This window comes from Python bivittatus, unplaced genomic scaffold, assembly GCF_059951505.1.
Source record: "Python bivittatus isolate LINGU-HERP-01145 unplaced genomic scaffold, Pbiv_v1 ctg000020_np1212, whole genome shotgun sequence".
Lineage (NCBI taxonomy): Eukaryota > Metazoa > Chordata > Lepidosauria > Squamata > Pythonidae > Python > Python bivittatus.
The window spans coordinates 108,544,598-108,560,630 of NW_028277030.1; the positions used below are offsets into that span (position 1 = coordinate 108,544,598).

General features: G+C 38.1%; 1 protein-coding gene across 2 annotated transcripts in view; it reads right to left on the reverse strand.

Annotated features, from left to right (window-relative positions):
- MIA3 (MIA SH3 domain ER export factor 3) overlaps positions 1 to 12,170 on the reverse strand; it is a 31,470-nt gene extending 19,300 nt beyond the window's left edge. For both annotated transcript variants that reach the window (XM_007433712.4, XM_088146373.1), the window contains exons 1-5: positions 11,995 to 12,170; positions 10,487 to 10,620; positions 6,836 to 6,922; positions 3,237 to 6,108; positions 1,811 to 2,083 (exon numbers count right to left, since the gene is read on the reverse strand). In XM_007433712.4, coding sequence (XP_007433774.2) covers positions 1,811 to 2,083; positions 3,237 to 6,108; positions 6,836 to 6,922; positions 10,487 to 10,620; positions 11,995 to 12,139 — 3,511 coding nt within the window. In that variant the 5' untranslated portion in view covers positions 12,140 to 12,170. The remainder of the gene's footprint in view (positions 1 to 1,810; positions 2,084 to 3,236; positions 6,109 to 6,835; positions 6,923 to 10,486; positions 10,621 to 11,994) is intronic.
- Between the last annotated feature and the right edge of the window lie 3,863 nt (positions 12,171 to 16,033).

Sequence of the window (16,033 nt, forward strand, 5' to 3'; positions counted from 1 at the left end):
AGAACTGAAAGGGTCTGTTTAAGACCACTGGTTCAACCTCCTAGCATTTTAAGGTATCAAAACAGTCTAACCGTCCAAACATCTACTTTGTCAGCCAAACTACTTGACACTGCACTTTCACAATCTGATTTGATAAAAAGCTGAATAAGTATTTCTGCAGACATGATGCAAAAACTCCCAACAGGGAATCAGCTTAAAAGACCAACATCCAAGACACTGAACTATATTCAGGATCTGTTTACAAATTTCATCTAAAAAATACAGGAGGAAGAAAAGGGGTGGTTCACAAGAAATATAATCCCCTCATTCTAGTCTCCAGGAGACAAATTCCTAAATTTCAAAATCTATACTGCTCCCTACAACTTTAGAGAAATAACTGTAATTTTACATTTAATTATAATACCTTTTTATATATCCTACAAAAGAATATACATGACTTAGTAGCTGCACTCTGCTAGCTTTCTTTAACTATGTCTCCAGATCTCTTTTATAAACTATGTTTTAAGAATTCTTGGATCCTACTGAAATGCCTTGCAACTATATAGTTCCACTATATTTTTAAAAACACAGACCAACTGAAAATAACTCTTTATGCAGCTGACAAATCAGTTTCTAGACCAAGATAGCTTACAACATAATGAATAATACATATATTTGCCTTTTAATTCTCACTAGACTCCACTATTTTGTGGAACTTTGTAATAAGGCTACCTCTTTTGAAGTTATATTTTCGCTGTTTGTATTTTGAAGTCTGCTTAACTCTTTTTTTAACTGTACCCCTGATCTGTACATTTCAGTTTTATAGTTTAATCATAATGGATGGTGAGGGATTCTAGAAATTGTAATTTACTAACATCAAAAAAGACATTGATTACCAGTCCCTCACTGAACTCATTTTTGAATAGACTTGACTGGACTCATTGATTCGATTTTTTAACTAGAATTGTATCTTAGTTTATATTCAATTTCAGCTTGACAACAAGAATCCTCAGAAAGTTTACTCAGAAGCAAATCCATTCAATTTACTGGGACTTATCCTCTAGTAGAAGTTTCAGAACTGCAATCTTAGTATGACTTGTCAATGTTTTTGATTAGACTTTTTGAAATACTGGGCTCAAATGATCCTACTTCAGACATATTATGCAAAGACCTAGCTCTCTGGAGAAGACTCTAATGCTGGGAAAGGTGGAGGGAAAGAGAGGGGGAGGACAACCAGCAGCAAGGCTATGAGTGCACCATTGGAAGACTTGAAAGACCAGGTCAGGGACAGATCCCCATGGAGAAAATCTATCTATGTGGTTGCTAGGAGTCGACAGCAACTTGATGGCACATAATCAGTCAATTAATTTTGAAATATAGTGTTTCTTGTTCCATCATCATGAGGCAAGTACAATGAACTCCTAGCACTACTTAGAGAAAAACAATGCTTTGATTCCACTGCTGAATTTATACTTTGTCCCTAGTTATTGTTTGCTTAATTATGATTTATTGAATACACTATAATTACTTAGGTTTGTATCATACCCTAGGCCACAAACCATGGCTTATAAACCACACTGACTAGGTTGTCATAATCTGTTAAACTGAAACCAAATAGCTCTATGGGTTTGATATAACCTGATTCATGGTAGCAAAATTTTTCCCTCTTAAGCATTTGTCTCTTTAAAAATTTACATGCAGAAGAGGATGTCTCTCTAGTATGAACATATCTTTAAAAACAATTGTTTTATGATTTATAATCTTGCAGCTGCTTTTATATGCTACTTTTGTATAAACAAACAAATAAGAAACAAACTACCATGAAAGTTACCTGAAATGAAGTCTTTTTTAGATCCTGAATCAACTGATCCAAAGACAATATCCATATTTGGCAAGCTTCTGTCACTCTCAGGAACATCCTTGTTTTCCATATTAACCACAATTTCAGTCTCTGTCAAAATGTTCCTTTCTTCTTTTAATTGATCCAGTTGAACAATTTCTTCTTTTTCAAGTATCTGCTCTATGTCTTGAGGAAACTTTTGATCTATGCCCTCCACCAGGGTTTCCACAGTATGTCTGTCATATTCTGTTTGTTTTCCATTAGCTACAGTGAGTAGAGATATGTATCTTAGTTATAAGCTCACACTTTACTTACCTCTCGACTTATGTTTACTTAGATACATTTTTCTTGCAAATTTATTTTAGTTATCTCTAATTTAGTGTTTGAAATTAAGCACAATACATACATAGATATTAAAACCACTTTCTTTCCTGCAAGAATCCTGCAGGAGTTGTGGGTTTTTTATGGTTAACATCTTTTGTTTTTTCTTGCCTTTTTTTCATCTTAGAACTCATAGCAGCAAATTCCTAGGTAGTCTTGTAAGCAGGCATTGACCAGACCTTGTTAGCTATAGTACATTGCTTATACTTTCCAATAAGATTACAGTCCAGATTGCTAAGATTTTGGGAACAAAATAAATAAGATAGAGTCACAATGTAATGTCTCTTTTCCCAGGACATGACTTATTTTATCCAAATTATTATTGTTGTTGTTTTCAATATTAATTCTTGAACAGAACTGGTACAAATTTTTTATCAGTAACACACTAGTAATCTTAATATGCAAGATATATGAAAATGATACATATACAGTATCATTTTAATTGGGGTTGATCAAATTTCCTAGCCTCATTTTACTATCTTAATAAGGCACAGCCCAATTATAATAGTCTAGCCTCCAAATGTCAATTGGTGGACATTTGCTTGCAAGTTCATTTTTATTTTTAGGGAACGATGATACTGAGTTCTACAGTAATGCACAATTTGTTGCTAGGAATCTGGTTCCCTATGTAAAAGTATATAACAGATCCCCCAACTTACTTAAGCTTAAAGTAGCCCTCAGGACCGCTGCAACCTGGTGTGCAAATTGTGCACAGCACGAGATTGCCACATGAGGGGAGGGACCAGTTGCAAGTTAAAAAAATGTTTTAATGGCGGGCAAGTACAAATGCACACAGCTGGAAACAAGTGCAATATTTAATAAATTTTGAATATTTTTTAAAAAGTGGGGGGGGCACTAAATGGAGTTCTGCACAAGGCCACCTTGCATGCCAGCAGCAGTCCTGGTAACCCTACTGACAGCTCTGTCACCAAATCATTATAAAGCACAATCCTAAATATATTAGAAAATATGAACCACAAAGGGAATGGAATTTATTCCCAACTAAGTGGTGTGAAACTGCAGCCTTAAGTCTTACCTTTAATGGGATCAGGGAAGTCCATCCCCATGTTCGGAAGGGATGCAAGTGGGGCACTCTCGCTAACTGGAGAGTATTTTTGCCTTAATGAATACATTAGCTCCTGAATATCATCCATTAAAGCAGCTTCTTCATCAAACAAGTCTGTTTCTTTAATCTCCTCTTTATTTTCTAACTCCCTTGAATCTAAAACTTTGTTCAGAAGGTCCAGAATATTAGACTCTGAAGATTCAAGGATCTGATCCAAAGCTTTTTCAGTGTCCTCTTGATTATCACTATGTTTCTGAGCAAGCATCAGCTCTAATTCCATGTCATGAAACAAATACTCTATTCTGAAAAGATGCTGTTGCCCAAGATACTTTTGTAAACGTGCAATACGTTTTTCATCAAGAAACTCTTTCATTATAAGAAGCTGAGTCACAGACTCACTATATTCTGGCTCTGTAAGTTCATTTGGGTTTTCCATCACATCTCTGGAATCATGAAAGTGCTGGAACTGGTTTTCTGAGATCTGTGGAACTTTAAGGCCCTTTTCTGCAAAATCTGTAGCAAGGTGCTCATTCCTTTGACTGAAATCATAATCCCTTTCTTCTGGTTCAGAAATGTTTAAGTTGCTTGGCATTATTTTATCATGTATAGTTTTTTTCTCATGCAGAGATGTTTTAATTTCAGACAATATTGTTGACTTCATCTTCCCTTCCTTGTCTTCATTTCCCCTCATTTTATTCTGTTGAGAATTGTAATGTATTTGCACTGCTTCATCACTGGGCTCATTAAGTTCTTCCCCCATATCTTCTTGCTCAGCCTGATCAAGTGTCATTGCTTCTTCTCCTGTTTCATCAACAGGATTAGCAGTTTTTAAAATAGCATTATTTGGCATTTGCAGCTGAGGACTTGGAATTTCAGTATCTGATTTGAAACTCTGATCATCTATAAGTTGCTCCTTAGATAATTTTGCACTTTCAGCATTTTCATCTTGTAGTAACTCCTCTTCTGTTTCTTCTACAAAATCATCATCTTCAGCTTCTAGGTCTATGGGCTGAAGTTCTTCTGTGAGTGATTTTTCTGTATTTAAGTAATCAGCTTCATTTGAATCAATGGTATGTTGAGTAAGGTTTCTATGTTGTGTAATTCTCTTAGATTTTTCTAGAACAGTTTTTTTCTCAAATGTTTTCTTGCTACTGGTAAGGTCATCCTCTTCATTTTCTAAATCCTGCATTGCAGTTTCTTGTTGAGACCGTTCAATAGGGACTTCCGTATTTTTCTCATTGGAAATATTTCCCATTGCAGAGCCATTTAACTGCTCCTTACTACTGAAAATCTTTCTTAATTCAAAATCTTCTTTATCTTCCTTTGTGTCATACTTTGTTTTTCCTTCTAAAAATTCAGGATCATCCATATCACTTAGCGACTTATTCATTAGGTCTTCTGACAAATCTAGTACTATATTCATTGGCTGATTACCTTTCTTATCTGTTTTGTCCATTTTTTCCAAGTTATTGTCCTCACTTTTTTCTTCTCCTCTTTCATTATCTTTTACTATTTTATCTAAAGAAAGGCTTTCTGGGTCAACTTTGATATCTAGAGGTGGACTTAATGTTTCTTCTGTTTTCATAGATGTTTTAGGTTGCCGATCATCTGCATAATTAGAAAAAGTATCCAAATTATGTATAGAAGTGCTTGGCAGTTGTTCTTCTCTAGTTTGTTCTTCTTTATTTTTTGTATCCTCTTCTGCATAGTACTGAGTTGTATCTGTTTCTTCTGTAAGGTCTCTGATATTTACATCATGCATCTCTTCTTTAATAAAATCATGTTCTGATATTACAGGATCATCTTCAGATGAAGTATCTGAATGTGCTAACACATGCTCAATATTTTGCTGTTTTCTAGATAAAGCTTCTTCTTCCTCCTCCTCCTCCTCCTCCTCTTCTCCTCCTCCTTTTTTGTCATCATCAGTTTTATCAACTGTTCTGTCATCTGCACTGACAACTGCAAGAAAATTATCCCCTAAATGTACAGAATCATCTTTTGTTTCATGCTGCAGTTCTGCAGCAGTTTCCCCAGTACTATCATCACCGTTACCACCACCACCATCTTCATCATCATTATCATCATCACTATTGCTGCTTGCTTCTGATTCAAATATACCATCAGATGACGTCTTTTCAGCTTCTGGGTCTTCTGACAATGTGATTTCTTCTTTTTCTACAAATGATAATGAAGGAATTTCTTCTGATTGTGCTTCTGGTTCTTGTTGCTTCTCTATATTGTAAGAATCAATGTCCAGATCTTCCCTGAAGTTGTCATCATCAGGTGATGTAACAAGGCTAGTTGTCTCATCATCAGATACAAGGGCATCTGCAGTTGAGCCAAATGTTGTTTTCAAGTCTTCTGATACTTCTTGATCTAAAAGTGTATAAGCAGCATCATTTTTATCTCCATAATCTGATTTAGTTTCACCCTGAGACTTGTTATAATTTTTGGCACTTTCATGTTTTGGCACTTTTAATGTTTCCTGCAGCATTTCTTCTGAAGGTTGATGTGCATTTTTGTCTCCCTGAGAATTGTCTGTCTCCTTACTTACAAGGCTCTCCCCCTTGGAATCAAGAGCTTCTTCTACATTCTCATTTTTTTTATGGAGAAAACTGCCATGTTCACCAATTTTGGCATAGTCCTCATTGTCTTTTAAGCCTACTTCAAAACCATTATCAATCTCTGGATCAACAGACACTGTCCAATCAATCACTTCTTCCTTTACTGTTTCCAACTCTGGTTCTTTAGTTTCCATGTTCTCTGATAGCTTTAAAAGTTCATTCACATTATAGTTGTCAAAATCATCTTTGTCTCCATCAAAGCAAACAAAATCTGTTTCCTGAAAGAAAAAAATTAAATTTTTTAAAAATTTACATTTACATTAATTGTTCCTAATGACTAAATAAGTGATCAAACTAGCAGTCAGAAGCTCTTTAAAATATAAAAAAGATCTGGGCTGCAATCCTCTTATATTTACATATGAGTAAAGCCCATCAAGCCTATTTGGGATTTCATAACTATGCATTGTATCAGGTTGCACAGAACATAAGGTATGTTAGATTGGACTATATCACAACTTACATACCACTATCTTCAAGCTACAAATGCAATCCTATATTCACAATGAAACTGGACTGCACTGGATTATATTGAAGTAGGCAATGATGCCATTTAACATAAATACACTTCACAAAATCTGGTAATCTGATATGGTAGGAGCCTGCCAATGCCCTTCTTTTCTACGTCCCAGTCAGGCTGGAAAATAAAGGTTTACTGAATCTGCTGTGCATTTTCATACATGACTAGTGAAGAAAGAAAGGACTGACAACTGTTGAGTCAGCGGGATGCATTTTGTGCAAGCTTGATAAACTAGTAGAATTCTCCCCAATATTTCAAAAAACTAATTGCACCCAGTTAATGGTTAGCCTATACACAGACAAACATTTGATGAACTGTTTCCTTCTTTTCCCATCAATCTTTCTCCTCTGCACTCTGTTTCTACTGTCTGCATATGATTCTATTATGGCATGTAGCTGGAAAACAACACACAAATTTAAATAACTTACATCTGTTGGTAATTCTAGCTCATCATGAGTATAAATATGATTTATTTCAAGTAAATCCTTGGGAAAATATCCAAATTCATTTCCAACCTGTCAGGAAAACAAAGAATAGTGTAAGAAGAAAACTTTGTACTACACTTTGTAAATAGTGTAGTAAGAAAACTATTTCCCCCCGTTTCAGCCCAGCTATGCATAATAGCCCATACAGAAGCACAAACTCTAGCAAACTAGGTTCCAATCCAGAGGTTCAGCAAGTAAGACCAACATCTTCCACAGGACATTTAAATATTATTTAAAAAATAACTGTACTGCACCAGGATACCTGTTTATGGCACTTCAGATGCCTTTTTAGTGATTTTATTTCCTTCCATAATTTTAAAATTATGTAAATTAGAGCCACAGAATAAAATAAGTTTTAGTCCATTGTTCTAAACAAAATTAAATGAAAGCTACTGTTAGAATGATATTACTCCAAATGCATCCAAATATTATTTAAGACGTAATTGACAGTCATATGTCTTTAAAATGTTCAGATAAATACATTTGTTTTTACTTTGTTACTCTGTTCTTTTAGTATGTCCCATTATCAATAAAGTGCCAATGCCATTACCTTCTTGATTATCCTAGCCAAAACTGATATATTTCAAATTGGGTTGTAATTTCCTAGATTTTCCAGGCCAAGGGAAGGTGTTTTTATAACACTTTTTAAACTACTTTACAGAAGGGGAGACACTGCACCCACAAGAAAACGTTAATTACCTCCTAAACCAGTGCCATCCTGGTCAATCTGATCAGCCAGGAGGGGAAAGGGGCAGATACCTTGTCTACATCCTCAAAATCCATAGGCTGAAAGGAATCCAAATAATAGGATTTTGTAAAGGGTTGTATCATCATTTTTGTAAAGGTTGTATCATCATATTTTGACCCAAAATTGGAGTCAAGTGAACATTGCTGCAAAAGCATTTCCTCCCTCTTTGTTGATATACACAATTCCCTCTTGCCACTTGAAATGGGAAAACTCCTATTCCAGTAAAACAAACACTATAAAAAACAGCAAAACCTGTAATCCCAAACTCATTTCATAGGGAGCTATAGCAGAACTTCTTCTGAATAAATTCATAAGAGGCTTACACTGTCTGATGCATTCATACTATGTTCTCTAGGTTATTGCAACTGTTATCAGGAAGCCAGTATTAACAGTGAAGAATTGCCCCTGAGATTAGATAACCTTGGCAATTAGATGCTGGCAGAACACACTAAAAGTAAACACACTCTCTAGAGATATCATGTGTAGTTAGAGTGTGCTTTGTGAGTGTTGCCCTTTTCTGGCAATAGCTTTTATTATAGGAAGAACTAGATAGCCTTTTATTTAGTAATGTTCTTGACATTTACAAATAATTTGATTGCTCAAATTTTCTAAAATTATTTTTATTGATAAAATAGTGAAATACAAAATAGAGACCAAATTCTAATTTTAATATGTTTAATATTGTGGTTTCAATTGGTTTTGTACAATGTGAGAATAGATTCTAAATACTTAGGATTTTGGATCCAAGAAATATTTTCCTAGAGGGTATTTGTTCTCTTAAAAGATGGCAAAGTAAAAAGAAAATCAGAAGGGAATTACTATATCAGCATGATACAATGATTCCATTCTGCCACTTTCTCTGTACGCAACTTTTTTCATTTGAGCGATTTTAACTTTTGTTGAGAAGCTGTTATGTCATAGCTCCAGTCACATATCTAACGCAAACAGCTCAGAGCAGCAGGTCTTCTTTTATACAGGAAAATAATCTTTTCAGAGATAAAGTGAGCCCTGTCATCCAGTATAGCCACTTCTAAGGATCTGTTCAGAAGTGACGTATTAGTTAGAAAGGGCAGCCTATAATATCTCCTTAACTCTCACTTGCAAAAGAAAATAGCACTCAGCGTAAGATGAATTTGAACTGAAAGCAGTATCTCTGAAAGAAATTCCAGCATCAACCTAAGATAACAACATCATGCTAAGCCAGAAACAAACAAAACCAACTATATTAGAGTTCAGAGTAATGTGTACTGAAGAAAGATCCATGGATATCACAGCAATTTGAGTCAACTCACTCGTATTATTTTAAATGTCACTTAGTTGAGGCTACTAGCATGCAATGTTTACCACAGAGAATGCTGTCCAATAGCACAGTCACTCTTAACAGGTGGCATGCGTACCACAGGTGGGACTCTGAAGTAGTCTGTATGAGTCACAGAGTAAGCTTTCAAAACTTTAAGTCTTTAAAATTTACTGTGGATAATAAGAATGTCTTTAAGAAATTGTTGGGGACAAGAAACCTGTCGTTTCAGCTAATACACTTACATCCTCAAGCTTATTTCAGTAGTATCTGAAATGTTACTATAATTAACTTTTTCAATTGAAATTAAGTACAGAATGTTCGAATTATTAAAAATGTGCTTACTAATAAAATGTTCTTGCATGACACGGCAGATTTATATTTATGAGATAAAAACTCTCTCTCTTTCTCTGGTTAATATAGTTTGCCATGAAGGAACATTTTATTATTATAATTATTAGTTTAAATGATCTCTCAGAAATGTAATTATTTAAATGGGATGAACTGGCAATGGCATTTTCACTTTCCTATTAGATGTGACCTTAATATGGGAACAGAAATAGGATGCAGATTCCTCAACAATTGGCAGATTTCCCTTCAAAAGAAATTGTTCTACTTCAAGGTAGCAGATCTACCTTAAAAAAAAGAGAAGGACGAGCTGGTTCAAGTAAACAATACTTGAATACTGTTACAATTGCTAGGAATCCATTGTTTCCTAAGATAAACTGATATTTGGTCAAGGAGGGATTAGAGATATATATTCCTAAAAGGGAATACTATCCATACAGAGTCAGATTCAAGACCAGTGATCTGTGTGGGTGAAGGAAAAGGAAACTGTTAACCAATTACTTAATTTAGAATATGCCACAGAGACTATGGTTGGATAATCAGACATTTGTCTCTGCAATGATATTCCTCAGTCTTCTCCTCAAATCAAAATACCTCTATCAACAATTTACCATTTTATCCCAACTTTGAAATGGTGGTTATTTCAGAACAAGCTAAGATATTAAAGCATAATTGGTCACTATCACAATTTGTTTACAACCTGATCACAGCTAACTGTTGTAAATAAAAAGCAGACCAGGCAGCCTGTACTACTTAATAGAAATTAAGTAGTACAGCTGCCTGGTTTGCTTTTTATTTACAACACTAACCAGAAGCAAGGACATACCTTAAAACAGTCAACATCATTGATTTTACATTTGAGTCCAGAAAAAACCATGTCAGATCCCAAAATCAAGCTATTTCTAATCCTTTTCTTTGTCCAATTCAAAATTTGTATCATGCCGTATCTATTTTCGACTACTGGTATCATACCTTAATAGGCAGAGAAATGAATGAATTATCTCCTTACTATACTAACAAACAACAAAGCCTTTAATTAGTCACAGTTCTCCAAATATTTCTCAGCAAAATTAGGATGACTTCGTAATACAGGAAATTTTAAAAAAATGGTGAACACAGTCATATACAAATAAAATTCTAATTAAAACATTAATTAAAGCATCAGGTTTTCCAATGTTTGTAAAAACAAAAACAAACTTACACTTCCAGCCCAAAGCTCATTTGTTCTTCCGGTTAATTTATAATATACATATATCGATTCACCTTCTTTAAAATCTACAAAACGACAATCTGGACCTTTAAAATCCTTTACTGCCTTTCCTCGACACATTAGCACTGTTGAAAGAAAGAGAGAGAAAAATAAGACACAGTAAAGGAAATCTGTCACTGACGTATAGTCCATCGTGTTCACAAAAGAACACACGCAGCCCAGGAATGAAAACTTAGACACTAATGTACTAAAATTATGTCTTTGTTTCTTAGCACAATGAAACCCAGTCCATGATTTCACTGATTTCAGGGTACCATCTCTGAAAAAAATCTACCTACAGGAGCCCTGGTGCTGCAGAGTAAGCAAGATGACCTTGAGGAAAATATAGCAGGAACTGTTTTCTGGGCAAAAGGGGCTAAAATGTGTTTTATGTCCAGAGAAACAAGATAACATTTGGAAGCAGCTCAGGCAGATGCCTCCCTAGTTTACTAGATGAGGAAGTTCAACACAATCAGACTTGTAAGATTTTGTTATAGCCAATCTCCATAAAAGTAGTTTTAACCTTCCTATGGAGTTAATTTCCTGGTCTGGTCTACCTAGTGAGAGTGAGATCTGGAGCAGGGCCTGCTTAATGGTGGTGCCCTTCGGGTGAAACTGCTTCCCCCCACATACAAGAGTTGTGTATTCCCTCGTGTCCAAACAGAGGTGAAAACTTGTCTCTGGAAAATAGCATTTGGGGGATGCAAGGTTTTCTTTTATGATCTTCCTCTGCAGGTTAGTACTAGTATAATATATATCAAGTATCTGAACCATTGAGAGTAGAGTGGCATAAAAATACCATTTATAAAAGTTACAACGGAGCCTCAAAAGACTTTAACAGTTGGGTACAGAACTCTTTTTCTGACACAGCACATCTCAGGCTGTGTGATGCAGCTGCATGGGGTGATGTCGAGGATCAAGCCTGTCTCTCCAGTGAACTCAAAAGTCATACAGTACACAGAGGTGATGCAGAGAATGTTTCTCAGCTTTAATTCCAAACCAGCTTTTTTTTTTAATTCTGCCATAAATTCTGCAGTAATCAAAGAAGCCTAATTGCCGGTAAGTTTTACAGCGGCCCAAACAAGCCTCGACGGCTGTCACCTCCCACCCCAATAAGCAGCACAGGAAAAGCAGGGAGCGAGGAACGCTCAGCCGCCAGAGGATCCGAAGCAGCAAAAGGCGTCGCTCGCTCTTCGCAGCCACGAAAGGCGAGAGGAGAGACGCCCGCCGCTCCCGCGTCCCTCCCCAGCTCCCTAGGAGCCCCAGCTCGGGAGCGAAACCGCGGCTCTGCGAAGGGAAGCAGAGGCTACAGACCACCCTCTCCCCTCCCGAGCGCCCGGGAGGAAGGACGCAGCCCAGCGGGCTCTGCTCGGTGTGGCCTTGGGGATGCCACAGGTCCAGATCTGCTGCGGCTCGGCAGTCGCAGGGACCCGGCGGACGCCCTCCTCCCTTCCACTTACTGCTACATTCGGGGTCGGCGCAGCGCTTGTATTCGGCGAACCGGCGGTCCGGATCCCGGCTGGCGTGACTGGGGGCCGCCGGGGTGCAGAGCAGCAGGGCGAGGAGCGGGAGCGCCGAGGGGAGACGCCGCCGCGCCGCAGCCATGTTTTAGTCGACGAGGGCCGCCGAGCTGGTGGGGGGGAGGTAAAGCAGACACGTCAGCAGAACCGGCCGGGGGAAGGATATGGAGACGAGGAGGAGGAGCAGGAGCAGGAGCAGGAGCAGAAGCAGACGGCCGCTCTCCCCAGGCGGAGGGGATGGAGGCGCACCACGCCCTGCGAGGCGCCCTCGGAGCATCCTCAGCCGCCCCCAAAGCCCAGGGGGAGGAACGCTGCACCTTGCTTTCTAAGAGGCGTTCATCTCTTCATCCCTGAATCCATATATTACACGCACTCAAAAGATTTTTTTTTTCATCCTCTGTTATTTAAGAAAAGTTCTCCTGTTGACTTTCATCACTCTTTATTGTAGGAGGAGAGCCGTGTTAGTTTATGGTCCCCCAAAATCAGGAGTCTGGTAATAGCTTTTCTGACTAACAAATTTTATTAAAAAGCACAAGCTTTTGTGAGCTGCAGCTCATTTCATCAGATGCCTAAAGGGGCTAGACTGATGGAGGACTTAACATGCTGCAGTTATGAACTGATACAGTACTTATAATGTGTCTCACATGTAAGCTGTATCTGCATAACCAACCTATCTTCCCCTCTCTTTTCCCCACCCCAATTGAAATCCTACACCAGTTTAGCCCCTCTGTGCATTTTATGAAGTGAACTGCAGCTCACAATTTTTTTTAGTCAGAAAAGGTGCTACCAGATTCATGATTTTTCACTTCTCAAATAGCTGTGAGCTTAGGCCTTAACCTACTGAGCTGATGTGCAGTAAGCAAGGTTCATACAATTTATTTGGGTTTACTTGTTTCCCCAGTTAAAGTCTCGAAAGGGATGGATTTTACATCCAAAGTATCTCTCCAAAAAGAAAAATGAAAAGGGAGGGGGAGATCATTTTTCAAATAGGAGCGTTAAAATAAATAACTTAGACTAAAGGAAAGGAGGGAAATCCACTTTTTTTTTAATCTCCGGAAAATGATTTTCTTGCACATCGTCCAAGGCAGTAGGATGCAAGACAAACAGAACCTTCTCTGGCTTACTACCTTTGGTTAGTTTTTTGAAAGGATTATGCAAGTGAAAGATGTTACCTCTGAAGATATGGTTGAATGGAAAAGAACACAAGAATTAGTGTTGTACAGGAAAATATATTTATCTGACAAAACAAAAGCCAAGGTTTGTTGGATCTTGTGTCTTCACATGAAAGGAGCAGAGAGCATGCTACCTACTGAAATCCAACTGTGCTCATCTTTGGATGGTTGGCAGAAGGGCCCTTTAAAATAATTAAAACATGTAAAGCAGACAGAGTTCCTGGTGCCAAGCACACACTTTGGTTCAGTGTGTGACTGTATCAGTTGCAGTCCACTATGTTCTTCCAGTCATTGTTATTTTCTTATCTGAAATTATCATAAGTAATCGTAATGATTAACTATGCCAATACTGAGAATATAGTAAAACATCAGTCACAGTTATTGTTTTATTTTTGTTGCTGCTGTTGTTGCATACTATTTTCTGGAATCCTCAATGTTAACCCGAGTGTTCTGAAAGATTGCCTACTATCCCACTCCTTAAATGTTATGTTTAAATATAAGAGTAATTTTGTTACAGTTGGCTTACTTTTAAGTGACTTGTTGATAACTTTGATCTATATATTTTTGAATTGTAAGATTATTCACTCCCCCCCCCCATGCTACATGGAATATTTACTGTAGGTTCTTCATTCACCAGGATATACAGTGGGGCAAAGAAGTATTTAGTCAGCCGCCAATTGTGCAAGTTCTCCCACTTAAAAAGATGAGAGAGGCCTGTAATTTTCATCATAGATATACCTCAACTATGAGAGACAAAATGGGGAAAAACATCCAGAAAATCACATTGTCTGGTTTTTAAAGAATTTATTTGCAAATCATGGTGGAAAATAAGTATTTGGTCACCTACAAACAAGCAAGATGTCTGGCTCTCACAGACCTGTAACTACTTCTTTAAGAGGCTCCTCTGTCCTCCACTCGTTACCTGTAGTAATGGCACCTGTTTGACCTTGTTATCAGTATAAAAGACCCCTGTCCACAACCTCAAACAGTCACAGTCCACAACCTCAAACAGTCACACTCCACTATGGCCAAGACCAAAGAGCTGTCGAAGGACACCGGAAACAAAATTGTAGACCTGCACCAGGCTGGGAAGACTGAATCTGCAATAGGCAAGCAGCTTGGTGTGAAGAAATCAACTGTGGGAGCAATAATTAGAAAATGGAAGACATACAAGACCACTGATAATCTCCCTCGATCTGGGGCTCCACGCAAGATCACACCCCGTGGGGTCAAAATGATCACAAGAACGGTGAGCAAAAATCCCAGAACCACACGGGGGGACCTAGTGAATGACCTGCAGAGAGCTGGGACCAAAGTAACAAAGGCTACCATCAGTAACACACTAGGTCGCCCGGGACTCAAATCCTGCAGTGCCAGACGTGTCCCCCTGCTTAAGCCAGTACATGTCCGGACCCGTCTGAAGTTTGCTAGAGAGCATTTGGATGATCCAGAAGAGGATTGGGAGAATGTCATATGGTCAGATGAAACCAAAGTAGAACGTTTTGGTCTCAACTCGTCGTGTTTGGAGGAGAGAGAATGCTGAGTTGCATCCAAAGAACACCATACCTACTGTGAAGCATGGGGGTGGAAACATCATGCTTTGGGGCTGTTTATCTGCAAAGGGACCAGGACGACTGATCTGTGTAAAGGAAAGAATGAATGGGGCCATGTATCGTGAGATTTTGAGTGAACACCTCCTTCCATCAGCAAGGGCATTGAAGATGAAATGTGGCTGGGTTTTTCAGCATGACAATGATCCCAAACACACCGCCCGGGCAACGAAGGAGTGGCTTCGTAAGAAGCATTTCAAGGTCCTGGAGTGGCCTAGCCAGTCTCCAGATCTCAACCCCATAGAAAACCTTTGGAGGGAGTTGAAAGTCCGTGTTGCCCAGCAACAGCCCCAAAACATCACTGCTCTAGAGGAGATCTGCATGGAGGAATGGGCCAAAATACCAGCAACAGTATGTGAAAACCTTGTGAAGACTTACAGAAAATGTTTGACCTCTGTCATTGCCAACAAAGGATATATAACGAAGTATTGAGATGAACTTTTGATATTGACCAAATACTTATTTTCCACCATGATTTGCAAATAAATTCTTTAAAAATCAGACAATGTGATTTTCTGGATTATTTTTCCCATTTTGTCTCTCATAGTTGAGGTATACCTATGATGAAAATTACAGGCCTCTCTCATCTTTTTAAGTGGGAGAACTTGCACAATTGGTGGCTGACTAAATACTTTTTTGCCCCACTGTATGGCATAGAGGAGGAAACATCATACTACAGTTACCCCATATTTCACCCTAGATCCGATCTCTGGCCCAAGTAAAGGAAGAATAAATCTCTCCAAATGTATAAAAACAACCCCTCATAGTCACTGTGTTATTCTCTTGCCTGGACAGATCTTCCTTTGTCTTCTCTCCAACCACTAACCTTGGTCCAGAACTCTGCATTATGCATTATTCTGGACATTTCTTGTTTTTTCCATGTTTCTTCCCACTGCAGCGCTTTACACCAGCTCCTTATTAGGACCCAAGCCCAATTTAAATGGTTGGTGCTAGTGTTTAAAGCCTTGTAGTTCGTTGTTCCCTCCTGTCTTGGAGTGATGCTGTTTCTTTCCATACCCTTCTTGCATCATGCTCCATCTGATTTATATGCACTTCCGGATTTGAATCCTCAGTTATGGAATTCCCTCCCCCCCCTGCCCCAGTCTTTGGATACATTTAAAAAAGTTTTGAAAACTTGTTTATTCAGTAAAGCAGGTTGATCAGTAAAAATTTTTGTGAGTAGATGCTGAGAATGGC